The sequence below is a fragment of the Drosophila teissieri genome, chromosome 2L, assembly GCF_016746235.2.
Source record: "Drosophila teissieri strain GT53w chromosome 2L, Prin_Dtei_1.1, whole genome shotgun sequence".
Taxonomy (NCBI): domain Eukaryota; kingdom Metazoa; phylum Arthropoda; class Insecta; order Diptera; family Drosophilidae; genus Drosophila; species Drosophila teissieri.
Window position 1 is genome coordinate 14,783,805 of NC_053029.1, and position 20,058 is coordinate 14,803,862.

The window sequence follows — 20,058 nt, forward strand, 5'->3', positions numbered from 1 at the left end:
TGGCGATGCTGCACTGCATGAGCAGAGCGGGCTCACCCAATTAAAATGTCGCTCAAAACTTTTGGCCCAATGTCCCTGGCGGGAGCGAAAAACTGTTAATTGAGTTTCTGTCCGCCAACGCGAAATGAATTATGAGTAACTTATAATGAAGACGGCTCAACTTGAGCGCAGCAACTTTTGGCAACTCGACAATGGGCCGAAGTCCATAATGACGGGTTGTCCTTGGCGCGTTCAAGGCCACATCCTTCGGCGCAGCGATTTAAGTGATTGACTTGGCCCAGAGGAACCAAAAATCACACAACAACAAAACATCAACTTGACAGAACGAGAGAGCAACACGACGTCGGCTCTTATATCGTTTTCGAACAGACTGTGTTGCCAGACTGTTCATATTCTGCTTAGGTGCCGGTTTTGTAAAGTGCTGATGTTGAAAGCTTCCTCTTTAAATTAGGCATTTCTCAAAAAAGTGTTTTAAGATACAAATACTAGCCTATGCTTCTAAACCTGCTTATAAAGAAAACTATGGTAAGCGAAGCATATTCCGTTTTGATGACTTCTAAGAATTGTCGAACAGAGTGGCAGCTCCGTATAGATGGCATATAGATGAAAAAATATGCACATACATATGTGTACAAATTGCAAACGCTATATATTACGCTCTATGTACTCACTGAACTATACTATATACTACTTATGTTGCCCAATGGTCTCACCTGTTGTATGCAATCAAGATCAAAAACATTAAATTTAGTAAAATCTTATATTTTCCATTTATTGTTCAAAGAACTATTGAACAAGGCGGCAGTTAAATAAAATTGCGGTACATTCCCATCTTTCTGTTAAAAGTGGATTCAGCTGATCTTTTTTATTTGTAATCTATATTAGCATATGCATGAATATATATGAAATGATATTTCCTTCCATAGAAATGTTTTAAATTACATATGATCATTTGTATGTAGAAACCTACAACAATCGCTATATTGTATGTTGTATGGGTTGTAGGAATGTGCATATATAAAATGTAGGTATTATGGAACTTAGCACGGCATCTATAGCAGCTTCTCTCTGAATCGCCGGCGTTCGCTTTCGCGGAATGCCCGACGAGCGGCGGGCGGAGCTCCTTGCAGATTGCGGATGACGAGCGCGTTCTCACAGTGAGCAGCCGGATTGTAAGTCTGAACTGGCGGGTAGGCATCCCAGTCCTCGGCACTTTCGATCAGAAATTCAAGTGGTTGCGGTTCCACAGGCGGCAAGGTGTCCGGCAACTTAAAGCTCTCGGCGGCCGATCGATTGGGGCACTCGATGACATGATTCTGCCAAATGTGATAAGCGAAAGAATTGAAAAAAAAAACTTACGTAAAAATTCGGGATAATAGTTATGGGACACACCTGCATATCCGCTACCGAGTGTAGATGGGTGGTATTATATGGACAGCGGACTAACTTGGCCGATGGAAAGTTCTTGGCACAACGAGTCAAATGAGAGGTCAAGCGGACCTGCAATATACGATGAGCGCTATCGTATGGACATGTGACATACTCTTCAAAATTAGGAAGCGCAGACATCTTTACTACTTATTTTGTTTGCCTTCTCTATAAAACTCCTCGCCTGCTTCAATTGAATTGATGAATTTGGCTCGCAAAAAAGACAGGGTAGTCGCCATACAACAATTTAAAATCTCTTACAGCTTTCGGTATTTTTTATAGAATTTAACAGTATTTTTTTTAAATGGTGAAAATAATAACATACAAAAGATTGTTCGTGTAGATTCCTATAAAAAGTGTATTCTTTCTGGTATACCAATTAATTGTACTAATTACTGAAGGCGATAATTGCATCACTTGACAGCCCTAACGAGCGTTGCCACACTGTTTTCAATATTATACGCGATAATCCGGCGATATCCGTTGGTTGCCTCCTTCAACGCAGGTGCACCGATCGTTTTGTTAAATTTCTTTATTATTTAGAGCATTTAAAGCCTCTAGGATGCCGCCCATGCCCCTTCCCCTTATTTATTTTTGAGTGTCTGTCCCACTCTGCAGATGTCGAGGCTCAATAAGCTCCGGCGTGGCATGCCACACACCTGTCAGGATGTGTCAGGATATGTTCCGTGCGTGACAGTTCAAGGCGCGGCTTAGGGCGAAATATTGGGTCCTCTCATCGAATATTCATCACGGGCACCTTTTTTAATGGATGAAAAACAGTTTAATTCCCATGAGTTATTTATTTTCCCGTTAAAGCCCCTCGCCCAATATCCCGAATCAAGGATTTCAAAGGGTTACGAGCTATAGCGTAGCAAGTAGTAACTGATTAGTGTGGGAGTCTTTAATTTAAAAAGATAAAGAGCCCGAAATTATGCCAGTAAGATGGAATACGGCTCCCAAATGAATGACTCCCAAATCATTTTGTGTTCGCTGACTCACGAAGACTGTTTTCTGCGAACGTGCAAACACTTGAAAGTTACCGCTCAAAGTTGTCACTACGAAATAGAAAAAATATATAAACACTTCTTATCGGCGGCAACGAAATGCAGAAACAACGAACATGAGCGTGCCATTAACATTATGACATTTGGCATAAATAAATTCGGCAAGATAGCCAAAAGTGTGGTATTAAAAATACGTTATCGTTAAATTTATGTGTCTTGGAAATTAAGATGAATGTCGAATTAGTTGTATTCAAATGATTCATGTGGTGCCAAATACCCATCATCATAAGCCGGCTGATAGTGATAGCGAGGGGTATCTTTGCGAAATCGGGAGGGCTTTAGGTAAAAAAAATTTACTGATTTTATATCTTATATTTTTAATGTGTCAACAAAGTACACATTTGGAAAGTTAAAAAACAACCATTCCATTTTACAATGGTCTTAAACTTTGTGACCCATCATTAAGATACCATCACGGGTGAAAATGTCGACTGATTGCCTTCGGCCATCTCTACTTTGATAAAGGAGCCTCACATTTCGACCATGTCAATGGCGCTCTCAACTGCGATAGAGGCCGTGATAAGAAACCGCAGATAAAAAACAGAAAACCGTCTGCAGGCCAATTGGCTTGGCCTGATAACACAGTTGGCTGATTGGCAGGAACCCCAAACAGCTGTGATTTAGTCATAGCCGAACGTTTGCCGCGTCCACATATCCACGTCGCAGTTCCAGCTCGTCGCGAAACCAGCAACCCAAATAATCATAAATATTAAATGCCAAGAAACGGCCAAGTGAAGTGTCCGCGACATGTTCAGTTATTTGCCATTAGTATGGCTCTTTCTCGCCCTACAAGTGCTCCGTGTTGCCACGGGCCAAATCATACCCCTGCCCACCTTTTGTTTGGGTGTTAGCCCGCTGTGCACTTGTTCCGCCGAGGCGAATGTGGTGCGGTTCCACTGTCCGGATGAGTATGCCATGCTGCTGGAGGTTTCCGAGCCGGGGGCATCGCTATACATGAGCTACTACGCCTCCGCCGATTTGCATTGGCTGCCGCGCTTCAACATCAGTTCCCTGGTGAAGATCGAGTTCGATGCGTACATCTTCTGGCCGGAGAAGTTTCTGAGTGATTTACTCGAGACCTTGGGTGTGCACACAGTGAAAGCGATTATTTTCCGGGATCGAACTTTGGAAACGGTAGTCACACGCGATGTCCAGTACATGGGCGATGGATATATGGAAACCTCGCAGCCCGGAAACATAACGACCTGGCATTTTGGTTCGGTTTCCGGCCTGAAGAAGTTCAAGTTCTTCAGCCACGTGCCGGAGCTGCAGGAGTCCATATTCCACGGATTCGACACCCTGCGGGATCTGCACCTCAGTGTCAACGTGTCCACCCTGCCGGGGGGTATGCTAAATACGGTGAACGGAACTCTGAAAACGCTGACCATCGAGAGTCCGGGTATAGTGTCATTCGGGAATCCACTGCTCCGCGAACTGCAGCAACTGCGCAACTTGAGTCTCGTCCTCATAGATCCGGCTCATGTACGCGATAAGCAATTGCAACCGCACTTCTTCGGTTCCATGAATAATCTGGAGGAGGTGCGCCTGGCGTCCGCCACCAGTAGAGTCAACCGCAGCATGTTCAAGGGCACCAACAAGTTGGTGCTGATCAAGATGAATGGCAACGACGATCTCACAGAGCTTCCCGCCGAAATTTTCCTGGATCAGGTCAATCTAAAGAATCTGGATCTGTCCTGCAACGCGATCAGCACCCTGCACGACGATGTCTTCAGAGGCCTGGGGAATCTAACAATGCTGGATCTGTCCAAAAATAGACTGACTAACTTGTCGAGGTGGGTGAAAAGGGGGTTCCGTTTGTTGATTTCGCCACCTGCTTGCTTGCGCTGATTAATAGATGGCCCACCCAGCGATAGGGTCCGGACTGGAGCACTTGCCTCTAACCAAAGTAATTAATCGAAGGCACTCTTCTCCGCCTTATCGCTGTGCTCGCGGCTGCTGCTATTCTCTATTCCTCTTATCAATCCGGGCACGGTTAACAGCTCAAAGAGTGTTCGGTGTCTCCTCTGATCGACAAGTGGGGTTATCACGCCCAACGTTCAGATACTAATTGCGGTGTTATTATTACAGTATTCTACAGCTTGGCGCCAAAAAGTATGCCAAACATTATTAATTGATTGATCCTTATCTGATACCAGTAATTTATACACTGTTATTTGTTACGCCACAAATAATGTTTGAAATCTCTAAACAATTCGTTTTTAATCACTATCTTTCTAAGAACCAATAAGTAACGTAACGCGTATTGAATTTATATTAATTCTTGTCTATGGCAATCTTATTGGCGATTGATAAGATGTGGTCGAACAGAAATTAATTAGATATTTTTCTAGCTGATAGAACATAATTTTCACCAAATTAAAAAGAGAATGAAAATGGCCAAACATCATGATAAGTAATTTGGAATTTACAATCAATTTGAACAAAAACAGCAATACTATAGTGATTTTCTTTCCTTTAAAGGAAACTTAAGCTTGAACCTAACATTATTTTGTAGACATTATTTGTAGTTCCTGTTTGTTTTTTTTAATAATTTAGTAAATGTAGAACATGGAAGGTATTATAATTAAACATTCATGCTGATAAGATGTGGTAAACATTAACGCATTAATCGCCTCATATATTTTTTTAAGACTAAACTACTTAGAAAAAAACCGGTTAGAAATGACTCTTATATTGTTACATAAATATGTAAATAAAATGTTAAAATTACAAAAATAATTACATTTGTATAATATTTGTAGGTGTTTTTACCTCCTACTAGTTGTGACCATTCTTGTGAGCTTACTTATCACGATTTTAAAATCATTAGAACCCTATTTTTAGAGTGGTAGATTACGATAGCCCCACTTGGACCCCGGTACTCCCTGATTAATGTCAATCTAATCCCTCTGAGCTCTCCTCCATCCTGCAGCACCATTTTCGCCCCACTGACCTCGCTGACCGTTTTGAGTCTGAACAAGAACTCGCTAACCGCGATGTCGCCGAGTGTGTTCCGGGATGTGGTCAGTCTGAACTACATCGAGATGGTGAACACCCAGTTCTACGGGGCCACGCTCCTGATGAACTACGAGGCGGTGGTGTGCACCAACGATGAGACCTGCCAGTACAAGTCGGCGGATTGGCAGTGCGATCCCCGGTGCATCTGCTGGGTGCAGCGGGGCATCGGCAGTCTGATCGTGGATTGCCGAGGAACCAGCCTCGAGCAACTGCCCGATTTGCCGGACACCACGCTGCTGAGCACGCTGCTCAAGGTGGGCAACAACAGCCTCACCAGACTGCCCAGCGTGAGCGAGCACAGGGGCTATGCCAACGTGAGTGGTCTCTTCCTGTCGGACAATAACCTGACCACCCTTGGAACCGGTGACCAGCTGCCCGAGAATCTCACCCACCTGGACGTGCGAGGCAATCAGATTGAGTCCATCGGCGAGGAGTTCATATTGTTCCTGCAGGAGCCGAACAACACCTTAACGCTATCGTTGTCGGGAAACCCCATCTCCTGTGGCTGCGAATCCCTGCCGCTCCTGTTCTTCGTTCGCTCCTATCCCCAGCGGGTGAAGGACATCGGGGATATTGTGTGCACCAAGCAGAAGAAGTCCTTCCAGCAGATGGAGGCCTTCGAGCTGTGTCCTTCATATGTCCTGCTAGTCAGCTGCGTGATCGGTGGCCTGGTGGTAGTCGTTTGTCTGATCACCGTGTTCTACCTAATGTTCCAGAAGGAGCTGAAGATCTGGCTGTACAACAACAACCTGTGCCTGTGGTGGGTCTCCGAGGAGGAGCTGGACAAGGACAAGACCTACGACGCCTTCATCTCGTACTCGCACAAGGACGAGGAGCTGATCAGCAAGCTCTTGCCGAAGCTGGAGAGCGGTCCGCATCCCTTCCGGCTATGTCTGCACGACCGGGACTGGCTGGTGGGCGACTGTATTCCGGAGCAGATCGTCCGCACCGTAAACGACTCGAAGCGGGTGATCATCGTGCTGTCGCAGCACTTCATCGACTCGGTGTGGGCCCGCATGGAGTTCCGGATCGCCTACCAGGCCACATTGCAGGACAAACGGAAGCGCATCATCATCATCCTGTACCGGGAACTGGAGCACATGAACGGCATCGACAGTGAATTGCGGGCCTACCTCAAGCTGAACACCTACCTCAAGTGGGGTGATCCGCTCTTCTGGAGCAAGTTGTGCTACGCAATGCCGCACAACCGCCGGGTTCTGAAGGGCCAAAAGAAGCATGCGGGTCCGCTTATCTGAGGCTGGAATAAAATGTTAGATATTTTAGATGAATATACTCACTCCCTTTCAGTAGAGTTCCTAATCTACATGCCTTGCATTAAGTTCTAACGTTATTATAAATATTAAAAGTAATTTAAGTAATTTAACTTATTTTTAAGCCATCTGATGACCTTACGACTTTGTTTCCAATTTTTCGGAAATTATATATTTACAAGTAATATTATATTAATATAATATTTAGAATATGATAATGCTGTCACTAAAAGTGAAAAAAAATAAAAAATAAAATACAGTTTCTTAAACTGTTTAACTTAACTAATTTATTCTTTTAACAAACTAGCAGTTAGTCGATATGTTTTGATAGATTCGATTTTGCATTCATCTTTAAGATTGCCTTAGGTTGAATAATAAATTGTCGAGGTAATAAGCTTAGCCGTTGGCATAAAACATTTGCAACATTTAATCGAAGATACAATCACTCGATTGCCATTAATCAATTAGCGCAATTAAAACGATGATTAAGTGTTAATTACAGCTTCGGATGATTATATGACACTTATTATACGAATTGTTTATCGCTAAATGTATGATAAGCTGAATAGAAATGTATATACAAGTTAGGAACTGCCAGATAAATAAAATTATTTTCAGATGCCTTAGCTGCTTTGTAATAAAAGTTACAAAGAACGCAAAGAATACCAAATTAATCACGTTTAAAAAGCTTTTCATTCACGTAAATTTTTAATTTACCAAGGGACCCACAAAGTGGACACTGTTTGAGCCCTCGTCCAAATATCCCAGCTGGCTTAGGCTTTTGATGAGCTGCTCCTTGTTGATGCTTCCTTTTGTTTGCAACAATGTATTCTGCCTGGATTGTGTCATTTTTCGCATGAGATTTTAATTAAATTTTAAACTCCAAAGCATTCGGGTGCTTTGGGTGGCGAGATAAAATGGCATTTGGCCTTAAATGAATTATAGCAGCTGATGTGTGCATAAGTGAGCATAAATTGCTGCTCTTCTGCATGACTAAAAATTAATTTTTCCCACGCTGGCTGCTTTTATTCCACATAAATGTTTGCCAAAGTCACCACATCATAATCATCGGCATTCGTGGGCAATAATATTGGCAGTTTATACGAGCAAAGAGCTCTTTCGTTCAATAAACTTTCTTAAATATTTATTCAGTCACATGCTTAAAGCAGCCCTCATAGCCTCCTCTTCAAACTCTAATTATCCAGTTCAGTAATTGCGCTGGCCTTCGTTGCTCAGTTGAGTCGACCACTGGAACCCTTTCCCCAAATAGGCCGATTCAGGCCCAAAGTGGTGAGCCAGGCCAATTGCCAGCCAGATATAAGTGAAAATATATGTAATAACCAAAAGGGCAGAGAAAAACATTTGGCCAACTTGCGCTCCCTACTCTGTCAGCCCTTTTTTTTGCCGCACGATTGCGTGGCCTTTTGTCCTCCCACCACCCACAAGCCACCATAAACGTGGGTGGTGGGTGGATTGGTGGTTGGGTGGTTCTGCAGAGCGTCTTTGAAGATTCATTGCCTGCCCGCTGGCCACACTTTGTGGGCGAGTCGAATAAAAGAGCGAGGGTCATAGGACAAAAGACAACAGAGCTGAAAACACTTATTTATAACACTAAGTCCTTAAACTTAAAAACTGAAATATTTCCACTATCTTTTATAAGTTAAATTATTATTTAACAGCGAAAGGGTTTATCTTCTCTATACTAGAAATTATTGTGCATTCTTTAAAATCCAGTACTATTTAACAACTGCGTAACAACTATGATAAATTACGTTTTCACAGCCAACTGAATGGTAGAAATTCAATCTTTTCGCAATTCAACATTGTGATTCGCTTTGAGCGCGGCATCCAGTTCAATTTTGATTGTAATAACGCTGAGTTGAATTGTATTTCGCTCTATAAGTTTGTAAGTGCTGACATTTGACCGCTTCCCCTACACTTTGTAGCTGCCATTGAATAATCATCAGGGCTCATTTTTCATAAACTTACTCTCGAAGTTGAAGTCCTGGAGTCTGGGTGTGAGTAGTTATCACAAACATCTGTTTGCCACTGCTCTTCATTTATCACGAGTTTTGCGAAGAAAACTATAATAAAACCGATGCTGCCCATTCCGAGGGCTCTTGGCTACGTGATTCAAAGGCCAACCATTTCCACATTCTTTCTGCAGTGGCTAAAACTCAAGCTGGGATTCCCTGGCGTTGAACTACTTAGTAGCCATAAAGTAAGGATGTGTGGCTCACAAGGGGCCTGGGATGCGATGGTGTGGATGCCATCAATGGATTTCTGGCCTGGCGCCACCAGCAGCAACTCGAATCGAAAGCGGATGCAAAATGCTAAATTGTTGCTGGCTCTGAGTCAGCTTTTGGTGGCTCCATTGACGATGTCCCCAGCCATTTGAGCACACAAATCATTGCAAATGCATACGGCGAATATATTCCGTATAGTATTTGCTGATTCTTGGCCACGGTCATACACGTCCTATACATGGCTTTTATTACATTGCATTTTATTGCTTTTCATTGCCGGCTTTCTCGTATGTCGTACTTTCAATGTATGCAGATTATGTAGCTTACTTTTCAATGCTCCGATGGCAATGATACGGTGTCAGCAACGAGTTAATTAAATGATAATAAGCTTATGCATGTAATTAAACAGTCCTGTGAGTTCCTTGATTGTGAATTTGAAATCCTGCATCCGTTGTGCTTCCTTAAATGCAATAAACTTCGTGGAACTTTCGGCACTTTGCAGTGGTGTGTGTGGTTCCAGCCCCGCTGCGGTTATGTCCTGCAATTAGTGGAAGTTTTATTGCACACTTTCGTGCCATGTGGCCCGGCCAGGAAATGCATTTCGATGTCCAACACAAAGAGGTCATTAACAAGTGCAGAGTGCAGCGTGTAGAGTGCAGAGCTGTTTGGGTGCGGTTTCCTTTTCTTCGGTTTCTCTGTCCTTCAGCCGCCAACTGATGCACTCATTATATATTGACAGAAATTCACACCGTAGCCGTGGGATATAGATGGCCTACAAAACAAGCAATGCGAACCAGTTCAAGATTGCATTCCATTCTGCTATGTACGCTGAGAAGTCTATTTGCTCCAAATCCAGTCATACTTAGTAGAAAATTTGGTTTTCTAAGAATGATTCCCATGTTAACCTGAGATTTGAATCAACTTAGATGCAGCCTAGGCGTATACGTAATATATTCCTAAACACGAACGCGCTTCCCAATTAAAAGCTTTTAAGTGTGGATCCAATATTTCGCTTAATAGGTTCTATATTCCACTGTCCTCCTGCTCGCATGCCGCCTGCCTGGTTGGTATTGGATTTCCCCCATCGCCTGGCAACCAGGCGCACTTATCTTTGATTGCGTGCAATTTGCGCTGGGCCGATTGTTCATATTTTTGGTTTCGGGCGCGTGGCTGAGTTGCTGACCTTGCCCAGTGGGCTGCTCGGCCAGAGGCGCGGTTGATAAATGACCACCTCGAAGGGGGGCCCCAAAATGAAAGGGGCGCAGGTCCGGCGCAAAAACTACAGAAGGCGTTAAATCATGAATGCAGGCAACTGCTGATGCCTGCACTGCCTCATCGTCTCACCCGAGGACTGCTGTCACATGGGATAAATCCGCACATTTTTCAGACACCGAGTGGCCGGCTAAACCGCTGGTTCCACTTCGCTCAGTGGCCGAAAATCAATCGCGCTCGGCATTAATCAAAAACCCATTTATCAGCCAGTGAGCAGGCCTTTCTCACGGAGGTTTATTAGCTCCCAGCTGGCCACGGCCGGTGATTAGTTGAGCGTTAACCCCGGGTCGGCACAGTTCCATACGGGAGCCACAAAAACAGAAGAATCGAAAAAAAAGTGCAGGCGAGTGCGCGAAAGTGCAAATTGCAATGAATATTTCACGCGAAATGGGACTTGATGGGGATAAATTTCGCTGGCTTGTTGGACGAATTGGCAGGCCGGTCGGGAATCATTAATATCGCCAACTGCAGGTGACAACTGCCAGCTGCACTATCGTCAAATCCATTAGTGTTCCACTTTGCTGGAGACATGTGAAGAAGGTGCCAACACGCTCACTTGGCAAGCCACAAACGCTATTCAACCGGCTGGCTATCCACCCACTTTCAATTTATGTTCGGAACAAAACGGGAATACGGATATAGTCAACGGGTATCCACGTAATACTTCCCATAAATAATAAACGCCCTGCATGTGAGGCACTCTTAAAGAAATGACTAAGTTGGGAGCTGCCAGTGAGCTTCCGCTGGAATTCAAAGCCAATTCCGGGTCAAGTGGATCAGCAGCTAGTTGTGCATCGTCCTCGAGTGCAAATTGGATTACCCATCAAACGGCAAAGGAGAAACAAGAGCCCATGCCTGACAGGATGCTTACCCTCAGTGCGCGGGGTCTTTTGGTATGTTGAATATGAATTCCACCTAATTGTCTGCTTTGCGTAGATGTTTTTTTATAAGCAAACATGATCAGACGCTATGGTAGAGTGCCTCGACTATCACATACCTTTTATAAAGCCTAAGATGGTGCTGAGGTTAAGAATAGAATAACATACTCTATTAAATAACACGACTTCCAAAAAAGCGTCAATTATATAAAGTTTTCAATTAAATGTATACTTATTTATATGAATTGAGTGAAACTGCCGAATCACGAAGAAGAATGGCTTCAGGAGTATGGAACTATTTGAATTGGTTAAATACTCCAAGCCTTAATGCATATTAAAGGATGCCTTATTACCAACTACTTCTTTAAAACATACCATTCTCTCGAATATAAGCAGAATCAAAGCCACTACAATAAAATGGAAACCACATACTTTTGCATTATGATAGAAAATTTTAATGAACGTCAAGATGTGAAGAATGGAGGTGTAGATAATTCTTTGGACTTTTGCTAACGCTAAACGAAAATAGGAAATCATACTGCCAAACGTCTACCTTGATCCAGGCAGTGTGTTGACTAGTCGGCGTGAAGGTGCTGTCGGCGCTTGGCGCGCCCCTTGCCGAGCTTTTTGGACCTGAGCTTGGCCATGTGCGACATAACTAGGTAGCTGCCCGGCAGGATCAGCAGCATTAGGTATATTTTCAGGAAGAGAACCATGTCAAAGGTGATGTTCCAGGAATTAGGCATTTCCACGGTAAACCGTTTCGTCTCTTCGATGTAGGGAATATTGCGTAGCACGATGATGCCCTCGCACAGGATGCCCATGGGATAGAGCGGTATCCAGACGGTGTACCTCAGCCAGGTGAGCAGGCCCACCTCGCGACCAAGCAATTGCGCCAAGTAGTAGGGATATCTGGTGGGGTAAAGTTCAGTAGATAAGACCTTTATCCATATTCCGATAATGTCGCCGCACACTCACCGCACCAATTCGACCAGAGACCATATAACAAAAACGTAGAAAACCACGGGCTTGGGATACATGCGCGGTTCCATGTCGATCATGAGAAACAGGATGAAGTTTCGACCGGACACCTGGAAGAAGGGCACCACTGCACTGCCCTTGGTGTAACCGAACATGGGGTGCATCACCTCCAGATACTGCAGCAGCTGGACAAACTTGAAGGCGTTGCCCACATTGGCGTAGGTTTTGGCAATGCTATCGATGCCATCGCGATAGTAGAGTACTCCCATTACCACCATGATATACAGGTAGCTGACGAACATGGCCAGGTTGTAGAAGATCATGTACACCTTCTTCGTTTTCTCTGAGGGATGAACGGTCGTTGTGATTACTTAATCAATGCAAATGGCGTAAAATCTTTCTAACCCTTGATGTAGCCCAGCTCGCGCTTCTGGAGATCGGCGTACTCCTTCTCGTAGTCCTGGCGCACATCGCGCGGCTTCTCCTCCACCTCGACGTCGTCCTCGGTGCGCCAGCGGTCGAAGTCGATCTTGAGCCAGTGGGGCTTCTGGGGAGTGGCCACCAGGCGGGGCCACCACTCCGGCTCCAGTTTGCGGATCTGCAGCTCGATCTTGTTGTCGCTGACCACGAAGGTGGCATTCTCGTCGTCGATCAAGGCGTAGAAGTGCAGCTCGAACTTGTAGGCATTCACTCCACGAGCACCGTGGCCGTTGGCACTGAAATTCACCGAAACCGGCGAAAAGTCTGCGATGGCGCCCTGAAATACATTTTCATACATTACCATTATTGATTTTTCAGTCGGCTGGGCAGTTTTACCTATGCAAGTGCAAGACCACATACCTTGGCATCTTTGAGGTCCACTTTCAGTAATAGGGTTTGCTTGGTCTGCGACCAGTAGACCAGCGGACTGAGGTTTGCCATTGGTTCTTATCAAACTAATATAAACATATCCAAACCGAAAATAACCTTTGATATCGCTCCGAATGCGTTTTGCAGCACTGGCTGTGTGACCAGACAACGGGTGTTGGAAAGCCCTCCAATCTGGTATATTTCAGATACCAAGAGTATTTCTCCACTAGCTGGTGGGAAACTTTGCTGAAGATGGTACGGAACTTTGCTCGGATTTAAATTTGATTTCTTATTGGAACTTCAGCCGTTATATTTTGTATTTCCCAACGGAATTTTTCCTTAATACATTGAAAATAAAACCTTTTTTTTGGGAAAGTTAAAAACAAAATATTAAAAATTTTTTTTTAATTTTAATGCAATGCTAAATTTTACCCAATTAATTCATCACAGTCTGGCTTGTACCTAAATACTGCGAAAATTAGTATAATCTAAAATTGGAGTTTACTTAATCATTTTTGTAATTCGATTTTTTTTGTTTCAGCCATTTTTCTTAACAAATGCAATAATACCTTAAAAAATTATTTTCCAAGCCAAAATCAAAAGTTAGTTCTAATTTTATAAAAACAAGTCTAACATATTTTTGTGTATTTTCCTTTGGTGGGAATTTCGGGTCATTTTGATTTATGGGCCGCCACCGCGAATGTCGGAAGTTGTCAGACAACGGGGCAAAAACAAAGCCGAATAAGCGGGAAAATCCTCGGAATCGTCGAGGACCTCAACTGGGTGTGTTGGAGTATATAAATATATGTATGTATGTATATATCCCTGTTGTATTGCCAGGAATGGCCGCACTGCTGTTGTCCTTTGAGCTTCCTTCCTTTTTGAGCGGGTGGCGTTGCTAAAACAAAAGGCGACAACTTGTCAGGCTTGTTTTGCCATCGGATTTGGTAACTGGAGCAGGCAAAATGAAATGGAGCATACGTGAGCTAGGAGTAGTACTGCAGGAACCACCTTTGCTAATCCCGCTGGGTATTACTATTTTCTACATCTCTTTCGCAGCCATCGAAGCCATCGCAACCAGCACAATCCCATATCATTTTGCACACAGGCGTAGGCCGAGAATCGGGCGGCGGAAAAGAAAATGCTGCGGTTTCTCGAGAACCGCTAGACACGGCGTCTGCCCAGGCACCGTTATCGAACCGCCCATCTATCTATATGTATACGCTTAGCTGTATCCGTATCCGTATCTGTATCTGTATCTGTATCTTCGTGTCAAGGTAAGTCTACTCAGTAAGCTCCTTTGTAAGTTTACCTTTCGGAACATCGTAAGTGTTGCAAAGTTCTCAGGCACCTCGAAAATTATCCTTATCCGTGAAATTGTATTGATTTGGCTTTTGAGAGGGCCCGCTTTGCATTATTGATGAATGCAATTTTGTGGCCAGCGAAAACGAACAACGACCCTTTGTGACACTGACCCTAAAATATCCCATGCTGTTTAATTATGCATGCTCGGCCTGCATGGGAAGGTCAACCTCCTTAGCAAACAGATGTTTCACTTGGCCAGTCCATCGTGGCGTATACTTGATGCGAACTGACGCACTTAAGTGCCCCTAATCACCGTTAATGACAACGCTGTATATGCTTGCCCAAACGACACATAGAGCCTGTATGTAACGCCCATATATACGAGTATCATGATAAATACGAATGCGCCTGCTGACATTTCCTCCCCCCCAAAACCAAATACCCAAGCCACAAATGCTTTCATATTTTGTTTGTTGTCCATTGGCGCCCAAACAAAGCGCAGCAAATGGTTAAGGTCAAGTTAAACAGGAGTCGGAGGACGTCAAGTTATGACTGAGTGTTTGAGGGTGGCGAAGGAGTCGGATCCGGAGGCGAAATGGCGGGTCTATTGAATGTGGCATGCGTGCTCATATATGTTCTAATTAGAGATTCGACAAGAAAACAAGTCGTAAATGTTAGGGAATCAAGAAATACGCTGCGCAAGTGATCAGCTTGAAAGGAATATAAATACTTATATATGCGACACTGAAATGTTTAAAATAAAGTTCAAGTTCCTTGAAGATTTTCACAAGAATCACGAAAAATTATAAACATTCCAGTAATATATTTAACATTTTATTTTGTAAGTATTATCCATTTTCAGAACGTTGCACAAATTTCTTTTTTTAACACCGAATTTAGAGCTTTCTTTTTCTAGGTTGCCAAAATGTATGATTTTCTCTCGAAGATGCACTATCCTAACTACATTCCCACAAGTTTAGCCAGATCGCGGGTAACCTGATTTTTGGGAATCTTCAGTTTGGTGGGTTGATTAGTGATGAGCACCTCGGTGGTGGCCAAAAGGGAGGCGATTCCGGCGGCAGCCGTCATGGCTGATTGCATAACTTTGGTGGGATCCACGATTCCGCGGAGCACGAGATCCTCAAACTCGCCGGCGGCGGCATCATACCCGTAGCTACCACTACCTTCCAAAACCCGACGCAGGACCACGTTGGGGTCCACGCCAGCATTGCGGGCGATTGTGTAGCAGGGTAGTTTCAGAGCATCCTTCACAATCTCCCTGCCCACCTGGTGCTCCATTATCTCGGTGGGGGGCAACCCGTCCAGAGCAGGAATACACCGTAGATAGGCGGTGCCTCCTCCGGGAACCACACCTTCACTCATTGCCACTCGAACGGCATGAAGGGCATCGTTGAAGCGATCCTTTCGCTCGCTCACCTCCAGATCACTGGTGCCGCCCACAAAAATGGTGGCCAGGTGGCCCTGCAAGCGTCCCAGTCGAGTTTTCAGCTTGTCCAGTTCCTCATCGGTGAAAGCTTCATCGATCAGCTCTCGAATGTGCTGGATGCGGCTCTGCACCTGCTCCTCGTTCACATTGATCGGCTGCAAAAGGTGCGTTTCCTTGGCCTCCACCACCGCCTCCAGCACTTCACCCAGGTCCTCCTCTCTGAGATCCGCCAGCCTGGAGGCGTCCTCCAGGAGATGGCCACCCGTAGCAATAGCCAAGTCCTCCATTTCCTCGCACTGCTCCTCACCAAAACTTGGGGCCTTCACCGCGCAGACCTGAACTAGACCTTGCAGATGATTTAGCACCAAGATCTTAAGCAAATCGCTGCTAAAACTTTTGGCAACTATCAAAAGGGGACGCTCTTTCAGTCTGGCCAACTCCAGAGCGGGAAGGATCTGTTCCACGTGATCAATCTTGGCCAATGTGAGCAGCAGCAAGCAATTCTCCAGTTCCAGGGCACCGCCTTTTTTGGCAAAGAATGGCGAACAGTAGCCCGAAGCAAGGGTTACACCCTCCTGGATCTTGACCTCATCGAAGGGAGTGTGGGATTCCTTCAGCAGGATGACGCCGTCTTCGCCCAGCTCCAAAATGACGTCACCAATCAGCTCCGCCAGGCGTTCGTCTCCATTAAGGGCCACCTTCGCCACTGCTTCCACTTGGCCAATGGTATCCACCGACTGAGACATCTCACCTAGAGCTTCGCAGACAGTCCGCGATCCCTCGAGAATGCCCTCCCGCAGGAGTTGCACGTTCACCTGGCCCTGGCGCAGCACATGCATTCCCTGGCAGGCTATTCCACGGGCCAGAATGGTGGCCGTGGTGGTGCCATCGCCCACCTGGTTATTGGTATTGTTGGTGGCCTGGCGCAGCAATTGAACTCCCATGTCCTGGCGGCGATTCCTCAGCTGCACGTTGTGGGCCACCGTGATGCCGTCCTTGGTGATCCGCGGCGATATCAGCAGCTGTTCGATGAGCACGTTCCTGCCCTTCGGGCCCAAAGTGGTGGCCACCGCGTTGGCCAGGACGTTCACGCCCTGCATGAGCAGGCAGCGCGCCTCCGCTCCAAAGCGAATGTCCTTGGCAAAGGAGCGCACGCCGGTCCGACCACTCCGGCCCAGTCTGCTCAGCATCCTGATTCGAGATCCTTGACACTCACGTTGCTTGTCGCAATTTTGAAAGAACTTCCAACGTTTATCAGAAGCTTTAACTGAAATTTAATTAGCTCTCAATCGTTAGGCTGGGGAAAATGCCACTCTAGGGGAGTTCTGTCATTTTTGAAGGGTAACTCAGCGATATATATATATTTCGAGGATCTTAAAAAATTTAAAATAAATAATTAGTTTCATAACGTGAAATGTATTCAAGATCTCAAGATTATCTGTCGTAAAAGATTGTTTTATAATTTTCAAAGTATTTAAAGTGATGAACTACAGTAAATCAAGCAATAAATAACTATTAACAATGCCAAAACCGAAAGTTCTTTAAAATGCTACAAAAAATAGAATCCCAAATATTACTTAAAGGGTGTACAGAAGTCGCCAGCGTCAGAATGGCGCTTTATTATGTTCCAACTTGTTTTCCGTTTCGTCATTTTATTTTAACAACAAATATTACATTTGCGCCATGTTTCCTGCTTGTTTTTCGGCTTTCGCTTATTAAATGTGGCGTGCACGTGTTGGTAAACTGACGCACACAGACGCGGCCACTCACACTAGCGCAGGCACGACAGTCGCCACACCAACACAGGCGCAGCTCGGAGTCGCACAGACACGAACGGCAGACAATGTGATTCCGCCATTAATATTAACGTTAAAGGAGCAACAACAAAACGCTCATCAAACATGCGGCGTTTAGTAGGCGCACAAACACACACACGCAGGCACACACACACTACACACACACACGCTTATAAAAAGGACAAATGCCTGCGCGCGTGTGTGTGTGTGTGTGTGTGTGAGAGTGAGCGAGAGCGCTGTCGGCCATTTCCTTTCGTCTTTCGCCTCTTTCCGGTGCGTTGAATGTTTCGCTTTCCGTTTTCGGTCGCTGCTTGTTTTTTCTTTTTCCACTTTTTTTGGTGTCTTTCAGTTGGCGTCGAGCGTTTCCTTAAGGCAAACGCAGCTTTGATTTGCCTTCCGCGTGTGCCGCTCCGCAAGAGGAAATATATTTCGAAAATATCTGAATATTCGTGGCGTGTGTGTGTTTTCCGATCACTGATTTTACCGACTGGTGATAATGGCTCTGGTGGCCCATCGCATGATGCTGCCGGCGCGGCATCGACGCACCACCACCCAGCAGGTGGCCCGCAACAAGGTGGGTGTGCTGCTGGTGCCCAGTGTGGCGGATTACTACGGTGCGGAGATGCCACCCGGCGTGGCCACGCCCCTGCCCACTCCGGCCGCCTCCCAGCTGCACCTGCCACAGGATGCGGCAGAAGCATCGGGCGATGCCAGCGCCGCAAAAGTGAGTGCAACAAGTCGGTGCAACGACCCACATTCGGTTGACTGTGTGGCAATGGGGGGATTTTCCTCCGGGGATTTCCCATAAAGTAGCAGCTTCGCTTTCTCGTTTTTACTTCTCCTACGGTTTTTGTTTTCGCCTTCTTCTTTTTTTCTCCGACTGGCGCCAGCTTTATTTGGTCAAATGTGTGTTGTGCGATTTTGGGCCATAGTTGTGTTGTTCTTGGTCATGGTCGGGATTAGAAAAAAAATACTTTTACTTAATCAAGTATATGACATGTGGCCGTCAGGCCATAAGGAATATTAAAGTGGGCCATATACATGGGCTAGAAAGATGAAAGATAGTTGGAAGTGCAAAAGCCATGTTGTTTCAAGCCTGAAATAATTTTGGAATGAATAATTGTAATAATTAGTGAGCTCCTTATAGGTTCCATAAGCTATGAATGATAACATCCAAAATCCAGCTCTATAATCAATTTGTTTAACTAGTTTTATTAATGTATGGTACAAGCTGCGCAAAAAAAGTGGTTAATTAATTCTAGAGTGTACTTACTGCTTATATGCCAGCAAACCAATTAAAACCAATTGTATCTGATTCGACTCCCGGTATTTGATTCAAAGTTCCGAAGTGCGTGACGTTAAATTGTTTTTTACGCCTTCACCTGCTCCACAAATGGAATTTTTAATCCTTGACGGCACTGTCGATGTCCTTAATTGAATGGGGTGTACTCCGTGGCTTTGGGCTGGCTTTGTTTTGGTTCTCGGACGCAACGACACCGTCCATTATTCCGATGTTACCACGCGTGATGAACTTGTCGCCGACCACCACTGCACAGAAGTCCATAATTTATTTAGCCCAAAGCTTGTTTGCGGGGGTGGCGGCACTGACACTGGTTCTATTAATCAATAAATTCAGCTCTAATGCATGTCCTTGACATGGCATAAATAGAAGCAGCCTGCTTAAATTAGCGAAGTTCGTTAGCCATTTAGCCTGCATAAGCCATCGCTTAGTATAAATAGGTAAAATGTTGTTTTCTTAAAGAAATGAAAGTAGGTAAATTCTTGTATATGCCTCTTCTTTTTATTTTTAGGATATTCAGAGGTATTTATATACCCGTGGAGACTTTAAAGATTTAACATGTTCTTTCAAGTAATCGTTTTAAAAGGTGCCTTAAGTCTTGCTAATCCTTTATGTAAAAAAGGATTAAAGTCCTTTATAAACAGAGCCTATCCCAACAAAACCGATGAATACGAAAACTCACCACAATGAAGACATGAACCTAAAAAGCTTTTCCACTCAGCTTTAAGGGCCAGAAACAGAAAGTTACGACCTCAGCTTTACAGAAAGCACCTACTGTCTCACTTTGAGCTCCATTTTCCTGTATTCCTACCCCAATAGTAGAACCTTTGGGTTTCCAAAGCACTCCATAGTTATTCGATAATGAAAAGCTTGCACTGACCAACTTGTTGATGCTTCGACAAAATGCTCATTTGTTTATGTTTATTGCTGTTGGCCCGCCGTCATTTATTTATTATGACGGAAAATCATGTGTATGGAGTTTAGCAATCCCATGATGAATCCGCTGGCAGCTTATTTCATTTCGAGCCATCGGCAGAGTTGGTTTTCCCTCGACTTCTACTCCTCCAAGCTGGCTTCCCATTCAAGTAAGGATTTCGAGCCAGCTGCCTATGTGGAAGTCCGCAATGGCAGTCGGCTCAACGCGGAAAAATCCCCTGGCAGACGGGAAAACGAGATCATCAGGTCGGCTGCCAAGGAGCACGA

At 44.8% G+C, this 20,058-nt stretch overlaps 5 protein-coding genes across 5 annotated transcripts; 2 read left to right on the plus strand and 3 right to left on the minus strand.

Annotated features, from left to right (window-relative positions):
• Positions 1–908: 908 nt before the first annotated feature.
• LOC122626741 (gametocyte-specific factor 1 homolog) lies at positions 909–1,630 on the minus strand. The gene is made up of 2 exons (XM_043807113.1): positions 1,393–1,630; positions 909–1,316 (listed from the first exon to the last, which is right to left on the minus strand). The coding sequence occupies exons 1-2, from the start codon at positions 1,567–1,569 to the stop codon at positions 1,053–1,055; spliced, it is 441 nt and encodes a 146-aa protein (XP_043663048.1). The 5' UTR covers positions 1,570–1,630; the 3' UTR covers positions 909–1,052.
• Positions 1,631–2,914: 1,284 nt separating this feature from the next.
• Positions 2,915–6,920, plus strand: LOC122626738 (protein toll). The gene is made up of 2 exons (XM_043807110.1): positions 2,915–4,285; positions 5,425–6,920. Exons 1-2 carry the CDS (start codon positions 3,240–3,242, stop codon positions 6,764–6,766), a joined length of 2,388 nt encoding a protein of 795 aa, XP_043663045.1. The 5' UTR covers positions 2,915–3,239; the 3' UTR covers positions 6,767–6,920.
• A 4,689-nt stretch (positions 6,921–11,609) lies between these two features.
• Positions 11,610–13,160, minus strand: LOC122626740 (very-long-chain (3R)-3-hydroxyacyl-CoA dehydratase 3). The gene is made up of 4 exons (XM_043807112.1): positions 12,999–13,160; positions 12,564–12,915; positions 12,156–12,501; positions 11,610–12,089 (listed from the first exon to the last, which is right to left on the minus strand). The coding sequence occupies exons 1-4, from the start codon at positions 13,077–13,079 to the stop codon at positions 11,753–11,755; spliced, it is 1,116 nt and encodes a 371-aa protein (XP_043663047.1). The 5' UTR covers positions 13,080–13,160; the 3' UTR covers positions 11,610–11,752.
• Positions 13,161–15,133: 1,973 nt separating this feature from the next.
• LOC122626739 (heat shock protein 60A) lies at positions 15,134–17,096 on the minus strand. The gene has a single exon (XM_043807111.1). The coding sequence runs from the start codon at positions 16,947–16,949 to the stop codon at positions 15,273–15,275; it is 1,677 nt and encodes a 558-aa protein (XP_043663046.1). The 5' UTR covers positions 16,950–17,096; the 3' UTR covers positions 15,134–15,272.
• Positions 17,097–18,016: 920 nt separating this feature from the next.
• LOC122622066 lies at positions 18,017–18,487 on the plus strand. The gene is given in 2 exon segments (XM_043800270.1): positions 18,017–18,323; positions 18,325–18,487. Coding segments are annotated over 2 exon segments (435 nt in total). The 5' UTR covers positions 18,017–18,051.
• Positions 18,488–20,058: the final 1,571 nt, after the last annotated feature.